General features: G+C 46.6%; 1 protein-coding gene across 9 annotated transcripts; it reads left to right on the top strand.

Moving 5' to 3' along the window:
- Positions 1-292: 292 nt before the first annotated feature.
- On the top strand, positions 293-8,479 carry LOC119355935. Of its 9 annotated transcripts, none has more exons than XM_037622828.1 (10): positions 295-992; positions 1,122-1,207; positions 3,973-5,607; positions 5,683-5,856; positions 5,917-5,952; positions 6,070-6,168; positions 6,250-6,317; positions 6,397-6,909; positions 7,285-7,561; positions 7,637-8,478. In XM_037622828.1, exons 3-8 carry the CDS (start codon positions 4,699-4,701, stop codon positions 6,557-6,559), a joined length of 1,449 nt encoding a protein of 482 aa, XP_037478725.1. In that variant the 5' UTR covers positions 295-992; positions 1,122-1,207; positions 3,973-4,698; the 3' UTR covers positions 6,560-6,909; positions 7,285-7,561; positions 7,637-8,478. The 9 variants fall into 9 exon arrangements, with proteins under 9 accessions (XP_037478721.1, XP_037478722.1, XP_037478719.1 ...); XM_037622829.1 differs by having other exon boundaries at positions 296-992; positions 6,070-6,114; positions 7,637-8,477; XM_037622824.1 differs by having other exon boundaries at positions 293-992; positions 3,973-4,153; positions 4,708-5,607; positions 5,917-6,317; positions 7,637-8,479.
- Positions 8,480-10,028: the final 1,549 nt, after the last annotated feature.

Genomic DNA, 10,028 nt, shown 5'->3' on the forward strand with positions numbered 1-10,028 from the left:
AGGGCATGCAACCCTACCGCCAAGGACACCATACCTTCATAAACCTTAGCGGTAGCAAAAGAGTTAGATCTCGAAATTTTTTCAAACTAGAGTCAGATCTCGAATAGGTTTGAGAAAATGATCAAAAACACGAAATTTGTCCTCGAATGACCAATCTACCGGACATGGTAGTGCCCCTGTTCACGCGGTGCCTGTGTGGCCGACATGCAGGTCCGCACGCTCTGGGAAACCGCGAGGCTGTGCTTGTCCGCTACCTCCTCCTCTCGAGTCCTCTCCATGTCTGGTAGTTGCCCCACGACCGTGCGGTCATTTCCCCTTTGCTGCCCTCTCCTATATCGTCGGCGTTGCGTCGCCATCGCCGTGCCCGTGACGCTAAGCTCTCTGCTCCTCCATTGTCCGTCGGTCGGCCAGAGCTTCTCGACCGCTCCCGAGCTCTCCCTCTACTATAAATAGCTTGGCCGCCCTCCTCCGCAGCTCGCCGATCTCTTATCGGCCCTCCTAGTCCACCGGAGCCCCTCCACCTCGCCTCTGTCCACCACCGTCCATCATGGCCGCCTCGGCCTCGGCCTAAATTTCGGCCAGCCGAGTTCCTCCTCCACCCCCTGACCCCACCATCTTCTTCCCCACACGCCGGCGCACCTCCCCATCCTCTCCACTACTCGCCGGAGTAGCCATGGTTGTCGCCCCCATGCTCGGCTGCCGCCACCGCTGCTCTTTGTCCCCGCGTGGCGTTGCCACTCCGCCCCTCCCCGGCGCCCGCAACCCAGCCCGTTGGACGCGCCTCCTTCCCTCGAGCTCGCCGGTGCCGCCCACTCGGCCGGAGACCGCCGTCGCCGGCCGGGCCGTCGTCAGCCAGAGCCTCCCCTGCTCCCTACTCTGTTTCCATCGGGGGCAGGGTGAGGAGGAAGAAGACATGGGCCAGGCGAGCCCCCTCCTCCCCGCGGGACCCCACCCGTCAGCCCCTCCGCGTTGACCCAACACGGGCCACGTCAGTAAGTGGAAGCGTATTAGAGAGAATACGTTTTCCTCCTGTGAAAACGTCTTTTAATTCGTCTTCAGTTGAAAATACGCTTCTCTGTTCTGAAAACGCATTCTCAGAAAAGACGTTTTCTGTTTTTCAGCCGGGGACTTGTTTGTGGAGCTATTTTTACACATTGTTCCCTAATCTTCCACCGCTCGTATCTTCGCGACTCTAACTCCGAATCAGGTGATTCCAAAGCCCACGTCTTCGTCTCATCGAGCCTGATCTGTTGGTGTCATTTTCACTATGTGTTCGCATACTAGAAATGACCATTTTGCATTGTTGAGGAAATCGTTAACTGGTAGCTGCTCGGTCGGCCGGTGAGTAGGGGATTAATAGGCTAATCGGCAAGTTAATCGGCCATTTAATCAATTAATCGGATGATTTATCGGGTAATCGGCTACTCGGGGACCCTATGAGTAGGGATTAATCGGCAAGTTAACTAGTTAATCGGATGAATTCTTGAACAGGGCCATTTTGCCCCTGCCCTTATCTAGCCCCCTCCGAGAGAGAATATTTTTTGGCGAATCGTTCCGCGACTTCACCGCACTTCTTCCTGGAGTATTCTTCATCCTCAGGCAAGCCACGACAGCCACTTACATGATGGATTTGCAGTATTCATGGTTTTTACATGAATGTTTAATAAATGTTTGCTCATTTACTACTGATGTTGCTATTTCGGTTATGCTTGTGGATCCCTGCTTATCATCATGCTATGCTTTTATGCACTCTGTTAGTTATATGGTTAGTTGCTAGTAGTATTGTTCTCGTATTTCATGCTGGTATTTATGTCAAGCTAGTGATAGTGATGTTCATCTGATGCATGATTATCGTCAGTTATGAAAATTATCTGTGATGTGCATGATCATCACTATGCCATGTTCATCTGCATCCAGTAGACTAAGTGCTTTATTATTGTTGATGCTAAGGTTGCATATGGTTATAACCCCCATCCATGTTCATGTTAATATCATGCTCGTATGCATTGTCGTTTCATCATGTTTATTATGGCTCAGCTATTTACTTATCAAAGTTTAATCGAATATTAAATGAACTTGAACACCTGTTGGCCGAGTCTATTGTCATGCCTCTCATCGGTGCCTCCAACTAGGGAAGGTTATGTACGCGCGCTGCCCTGGCCCGGTAGGCGGTGATAACCATGTGTGCCCGAGTTGTTTGCGCGCTTTTGTCCCCGTTTGGGACCGTTTATGTTTTGCCACGATGGTGGTCATTGCGTGTCACGAGGTGACATCAGGGTCACCCATGAATTAGCCCGAAGGGGGGTTTGTCAGAGTGGCTAGGAGAGTGTCATGCAATAGATTGGTTTTGTCGGAACGCCGTTGGTCCACCCGAATGGAGCACGAGGCCTTGGGTTCCGTAGTGTGGGTACAGTGTACTAACCTCTATGGAGTGCATAATATATCGATAGCCGCGCCCGTGGATATGGGACCAGTTCATAGTAGGTCACACTATGGGCCAATAGAAATAATAACCTGCTTAATGATAACCCTAGTCCGATGAGGAAAGAAGTTTGTTGATCTTTATGTGATCGTGAGAGGATCACAGTGGTATCGTTGATACCGAAGCTGGTTGATGTTTGTGGTGTTATGCGATAATCACGGGTAAGGATCAAGCTCCTTGTGGTCAGGTAATGATTACTACGGTATTGTTAATACAAAGCTTGATTTGATCCTGAGGTGATCGTGTGATGTCCATGATGGTAAGTGGTACATGTGGTGGTTACGAGGTAACCCCGAACAGAGTAAGTTGAATCATGATAGTTTAAACATGTTGCATGCTAGCATCATCATGTTCATAAGTTCATGCCATGCTTATAATGTGCTAGTGGTATCATGTTCCTCATTGCTTTAACTTGTAAATGCCATGATATTGTTTGTCTGGAGTGCTTTTGCTTGTTGTGAGCTTGTGAGTACATTCAAAGTACTCACCTGGCGTGTCATGCCAGTTTGCAGGTCATGCTGTGTTTGCTTGATTCCCGAGGATCCCAAGTTTGCGACCTAGGATACGCGTTCCAGCCAGAGTCCCTGCGGAGTGGAGTCCATCGTTGTCGCCGTTGTTTCACTGCTAGAAGATATTTCGCTACTACGAGTTGTTCTGCTGCTAGCATAGAGCAACCTTGGCAGGCGTTGTCGTGGTTTTGTCACGGCAGATGTCCTAAAGAAAGGACTTAGTCGTGGAGCCATCGTGACGGGTTAGCTTAAAGGGGTTAAAGCGGACAAGGGACGCAGAGAGTTTATTCTGGTTCGGCCCCTTGCGGTGAAGGTAAAAGCCTACGATCCAGTTGTTGTGGGATTGCTTGGGTTTCGATGACCAGGGAGCGAATACGCTTTGCCTGGGTCTCGAGTTGTTTTCTGTTGTCCCTAAACCGCCGCCGGGTCGCCCCCTTATATACATGGGTTGACGCCTGTCGGTTTACAGGGTTCCGAGGCCGGCTCATAAACGTGTCCGGCTCGGTCTCTACTTATTTCTGCCTTATAATACAAGCTTACATATCAAGGTCGGTTTATGACTACATGCCTTAATCCGCCTTTGGGCCCTGGGCCTTCATAAAGCGTCAACATCTTTGTCTTCATGGGCTTCAAATATAATAACTCATTATAGGGATAACCCGGCCTCGCCTGGGCGGTTTACGCCCAGTAGTAATATCCCCAACATTAGGTCCCAGATTGATTTGAACTGGTTCATGCCAATCTCCAATACTTGAGAAGATTTCTTCTTCAGCACCTTCGCATTAGTCTCGTAAACCGCCATGACGTCATCTTCTAGGATCATGATAAACCGCCATGACGTCATCTGTTATTAAAAAATTGCATATAGCTCACCTTCATTAATAAACCTCCGACAATTGAGGCGACAGCTCCGCCACATATCCAATTTTTGGGCTCCTCAATTTTCGCGCTTGTCACTTATCCCTTTGCCTTTATAAATAGGACCAGGGGTCCTTTCCATTTTTCCCCGCGTGCCTCTTCGCATCGTCTTCTTCCTCGCGCCGACCAAACCTTCAAGCTCTGCCGCCGCCGTCAATCTTCGCATCTGCCTCAACAATGGCTGCTACATCAACCTGTTCGTACCAGAAAGCCGCGGCGTCTCTTCGCTGTTCCTCTGTCATTGGTAAGCCTTCTCTCCCTCCACCCTAGATCTTACCATTAGGTTTTGTACTTATCAGAGTTCTTCGAAGTTCTTGGAGCTGTTCTCCCTTGTTCCTCTTCAGTAGTACCAATGGCGAGTTAAATCCGATATTTTTCAGTGCCCTTGTAGTTTAAACTCCTTTTTCCACATTAGGGCATCTGCTTTATATAAAACTCATCTGAACTTGCTAAACTGTTCGAGCACTTGAAATTAGGTCAGAATATATTTTGATTTTCCAACGCACGACATATCTGAAATTACTATGCCAGGCTGTGAAACTTGTTTTTCCTTCACTTACACATCTTAGATCTGTATCTTCAATACCAGATTAGGTGGTTTAATCTCATAGAAAAATGATGATTCGGTAGGTACCATTAGTCCCCTGTTGAACCGCCAATGCATTTATCTTTGCACTTTCTCCATTGTCAGACTCCGGTTTACCAATAACAAACTCCGGTTTAATAACATGCATATATCCTTGCACCGCTTTATAGTTGTCCATTGTGAATCTTAAACCGGCAATAATCATGTTTCAGCTTCCCATTGAAATGGTCAAGCAAGTCTATGAATGCAACTGGGTTCCTTCTCGGGTCACTAAAGATCAGTTAAACAGATGTGTCGCAACTGTCTCTTTAGCCAAGAAAGAGGTCATTCACTGGAGGGCCCCTAGTACGGAAAATCCTCCTGAACCCAAGGATGGAGAAGTAATCATTTTTGTTGACCATCTGGGTCGAGGCTTTAGCCCTTCCGGTTCAAAATTCTTCCGAGATGTGCTTGCCAGTTTTCAGCTTCACCCTCAGGACATCGGTCCAAACTCTGTGTCCAACATCTGCCATTTCCAAGTCTTTTGTGAGGCTTATCTTCAAGAGGAGCCCACAGTTGAATTGTTTAGGGATTTCTTCCACTTAAACCATCGCACAGAATTTACAGATGGACCCAATACTGAACTCGGTGGAATGGCGGTTCAAAAAAGGAAGGAAGTCAGCTTCCCTCACGCCAAGCTTCAAAGTCACCCAAAGGAGTGGAACCAGACTTGGTTTTATTGCAAAGACACATCTCCAACTGATGAAAACCCTTTACCGGGTTGCCACCCTCACTGTCTTAGCAATACACATCCCTTTCCTCAGAGGCTAACTGCCAAGGAAAGGGCCACCTATGCCCCACAACTGTCAAAGCTTAGAGCCTTCATGGCGAACGGTTTAGCAGGTGTTGATTTTTCTCGTTGTTGGTTAAGCTGGAGTATTCTGCCCTTAAGCCGACACCCCGGTTTAATGTGTGAATACACCGGGAGCTTGAAGGACCCTCAACGACACATGGATATTCAGCTTACAGATGATGAAGTTACCGAGGCTGTGAAGAAGATGCTGAATGAACCAGAGGCTATTTGTAGCCAGACCGGATTAAGTCCTTTCTGTACCTCCAACAAACCGCCAGCTGTAAGAATCACATGACTTCTTTGCTTTCATCTTAATCCCTTGAAATACTCTCAAAATTTTGTTCATCTTTGCCAGGGTGATGATCCGTTCTGGAAGAAAAAACCACAGGATAAACCGGCAAAACCACAAGACAAAGCGGCAAAGCCACTTCGCCCGAAGACCAAGGTTGTTAAAAAACCTGCCAAGAAAAGGACCACTGTGTCTTTCGAGCCAAATGCGGATGCCGATGTGGCTAATCCAGACTTAGAGGTAGAACTTGATTCTCTTGGTTCATTTTTCATACACCTCATTGACAATGATTATTATCAGGACGACGCTGAAAGCAGTCAAGCCGATGACGTAGAGGTAATTATCCTTTCCCCCGGTTCAGATCCTGTGCCAACCTTAAAAATCCGTCGAGCAAACCGGAAAGTAAAATTTTCTCACCCCCTTGCTTACTTGGACCCAAACTTTCTTTTGAAGACGCAACAACACGAAGCTCGCCGCACAACCCGGCATAACGGCCAGGTAGTTACCTCCGCCGGTTTACCGAATACTCTGGTTCGGAAACGCCGATCAGAGGTCTCTTATACTCTTGACACTTCTTGCCCCAAGGCGGGTTGTTTCCGTCAGCCTCTTAACCCGTCTGATTCAAATTATCAGGGTACTTCCCACTCATCTTCTGGCGAGTCATCAGCCACAAAGCTTCCACCCCTCAAAACAGTTCCTGGGTGAGTCATACCTTTAATTTTATTTTCAATGCCTTATGCTTGACACAATATCTTGACCTTTTATATTTGTTTTTCTCAGTGCCAAACCAAGACCCAGAAAGAAGGCTCGGCTAACTAAACCGGCTGACGATAATGTGGTTGTTGAACCGGAAAAGACTCTAGATCCGGAAGAAACCAATGCTGACGCCATGCTTAATGATCCGCCGCCTCAAGGCCATGACTTCTTTGCTGAACAAGTATAAGTTGACACCACAAGCCATGCTGACAAGCCGACCAGCCTTGTCCGAACTGATGATAAACCGGTCAGTCTAGCTAAGGATACTAATAAACTGCCCACTCCAGTGAAGGATGCTGATGATAAAGAGGTTGATGTTATGATTACTGGCTTTGGCCATACCGCTCCTGGAAATCCTGTCGCTTTATCCAAACACAGTGCCAAGGTTCTACCATGGGCAAAGGCAAATGGAGCACATATCTGTCAAGTTATGCTCACCTCAACGCCGAAGACATTCATTCTGGTTTTTTAAACCGTCTGTACGCAAGCCGCGACTTTGAAGCCGGCTTAGTAAATCTAATGAAGGAGCAATATGAGGTAACTACATAACTGTTTTTCTCTTATGTCCAATTGCAAATATCAATTCCAATAGCCCCCAAGTGACGGTTTATGATACCAATCTGAACCGGGACTTTGTAGTATCTCAATTTTGCATACTTAGTCTCTGAGGGCCAGTTTAACTTATGAAGATGAATCGGGACTGTGTAGAAGAAAACCCACAATGTCACTTTGATCAAACATACATTAGCCCCCAAGTGCCAAGAGCAATACTTGTATTGTTCTTGGGACTTTGCAGAAATTTCTGACCCAGAGCAAATATGCATTAGCCCCCAAGTATCAGGTGCATAACTTGTTATGTGCTTGGTACTTCAAATATGTACTATCAACTCATTATACGTCTGTCTCTTATAGGCTGAACTGAGCAAAAAGGAAGCTCAAACCGCTGATCTGCAAGAAAACATCAAGTCCCAGCAAGCCGAAACCTCCAAAGCCAAGGATGAGTTGTCCGGCGCTTTAGCCGCTATGGAAAAACTGAAGGAGAGTTTCAACAAAGAGCGGGCGGATTGGGACACAGAAAAATCCGCTTTACAAAAAAGAGCCGAGGATGCCGAAGCCGCTCTTAAACCGGTGGTAGATGAGCTGACTGGCGTAAAGCGGCAGATACATGCCATGACTGCTGCTGTGTTCGGTAAACATCCTTGCTTTACACTTTTAACATATCATCCCATACGTTGCCGGTTTACTAACGCTTGTAATGATGCAGGAACTCGCATTGGTCATCTGGGCTCTGACGTACAGAAGAAGTTGAAGGCTCCCTACACTTTGATAGAGCAGTTGTATACCAGCGTGCAACGAATCATCTGCACCGCATCTCACAATAAACCGCCCCAACGTTAATCAAGGATACCTTAGAAAGGCTGTCTATGCTGCCTGCCCGGGTAGAAGAACTAAAGAGATCAGCTGCAAGGGCTGGTGCTCTGACCGCACTAATCCGGGCAAAGGCATGGGTGCCTGACCTTGATCCGGAGGATGTCAGCAAAGGCTATCCGAGCTTAAAAGAAGACGGATCAGAATTCAGAAATGAGGACCTCCAAGCCATGAACCGGGAAGTACGTCCACTGGCTTGCCAATTAGCTGAAGAAGCTGATCTTTCACATTATCAGGTGAGTTATGACATCCACAACAAACGGGTTGCTGCAACAACTCCAGAGGTTCAAAATCTCATCCCGCCAATTCGTAAGCATACCTATGCCCCTGACATTGAACCGTCCACCCTTATAAGCAACGAAGCTGTGTTCCAAGCCCTAACTGGGATCGACTAGACAACTATTGACTTCCATCCGCTGGGTAGAGACGAAGAGGATGAACCGGCGCAAGATGATCCGCAGCCGTCAGGTCAAGCTGGTGATGAAGCATGATCCAGAAGCCGGTTTAGCCTTCCACATGCCATAACAGTTATCAAAAGACAATTATTCTTTTGGGCACTTAAACGCCTTGTAATAGGCTAGTTAAAACACTTGGTCTGCTATGCCATCATGCATATTTATCTGTGCCTGACATTTTTGCTAATCCACCATACTTAAGACATATGATGTTCATAATCCATAGCAATTTATTCAAGCTATCCCTGCAGATAAGAAGTTTAAAGCGCCCTAGCGGTTTACCGCTGGACAGGTCATGATGCCAGATATATAGCCAAGGTATATAACCAAGGTCGTAAAAAGATAATCAAAATATAAAAATAATTGATACTTGTGACCTTGAGTCATAATGTTGGCTGACCAACTTTGAAGTGAGGGTGATAACCCTAACCTTGAGTAACAATAACTCCTTTCATATTGTGCCGGTTTATGATAAAACCGTTCCGGGTTGTGATGAACACCGATTTATCCAGACTCATTTCTAGTGACTCATAGTCGAAACCAGATCGGGCTAATAGTCTCCGGATTATGACTGATCATATACTGACAATTTGTAGTAGAAAGTCAAGCCGGGTTAATACACGCCGGTCTATCAAAAAAAATTATAAATCTCATCAAAGGAGAAGAAAAAACTTTTCGAATAAGAGTAGATGAAAACTTGTAGTCGAGGCTTTTCACGGGCTGCCAGGCCCCAAATGCGAGGCTTTTCATGGGCTGCCAGGCCACTGAGTTAAACCATTTTACAAAGCCTTTTAAGATGGTCCTCAATCCTTAACCAATCATCGTTTTAACTTGACAAGTTCATGTTCTTATCAGAGTAACTTGTCAAAGTTCGACGGGTCATACCAGGTTTACCTGGGCAGAGTGACTTACTTAAGAAGGCAGGCTAACCCGGGGTTTTAGGTGTATACACCAGGCTTCCAAGCCGTGGCTTGATAGCCTATTACAAGTGTAGATTCTTTGTTCATTGCGACAACAAAGAATCCCCAAGTAACATTTTGAGCTGTGGTCAGTGGGTGCCTATGTTTGAGTTGTTGTTTTGCAACACTCTCTTTTGCCCCGGAGTAATTTGGCTTTGAGCCGATCAAGAGGTGTGACTATGGTTCGAATACGACCAAGCCCCCAAGTGATATTGTGGCATTGCACCGATCAAGAGGTGTAGCTATGGTTCAAATGCAACCAAGCCCCCAAGTGATTTTTACATAAATCTTTGATAAGCTAAATCAAGGGGTAAACCGGACGCCGCTTTATGAACAGAAGCCCCCATGTAACCACACATGATATAAGAAAAACAACAGATACCCTGCTTTAGCCGAGGCTCCGGTTTATTATATTAATTATAATATATACATTGTCATAACTATGTACATGAGCAGAGCCTATGGCTCAAGTATAGTAAGGCCGAAGATGAGCAATATTCCACGGCCGGTGGGTCTCCTCCTCCGATTTACGTGAGTCTTTGCGCTCTCGAACATCTATAAGGTAGTATGACCCGTTGTGCAGATTCTTGCTGACCACAAAAGGTCCTTCCCAAGGTGGGGATAACTTGTGCATATCCGTCTGATCCTGGATGAGTCGGAGCACCAGATCGCCTTCTTGAAAAGTTCCAGATCTAACCCGGTGGCTGTGATAACGACGTAGATCTTGCTGATAAATTGCTGAACGGGCTGCTGCAATGTCACGCTCCTCATCCAACAGGTCAAGTGCTTCTTGTCGTGCCTTCTCATTGTTAGC

This window comes from Triticum dicoccoides, chromosome 2A (assembly GCF_002162155.2).
Source record: "Triticum dicoccoides isolate Atlit2015 ecotype Zavitan chromosome 2A, WEW_v2.0, whole genome shotgun sequence".
Taxonomy (NCBI): Eukaryota; Viridiplantae; Streptophyta; class Magnoliopsida; order Poales; family Poaceae; genus Triticum; species Triticum dicoccoides.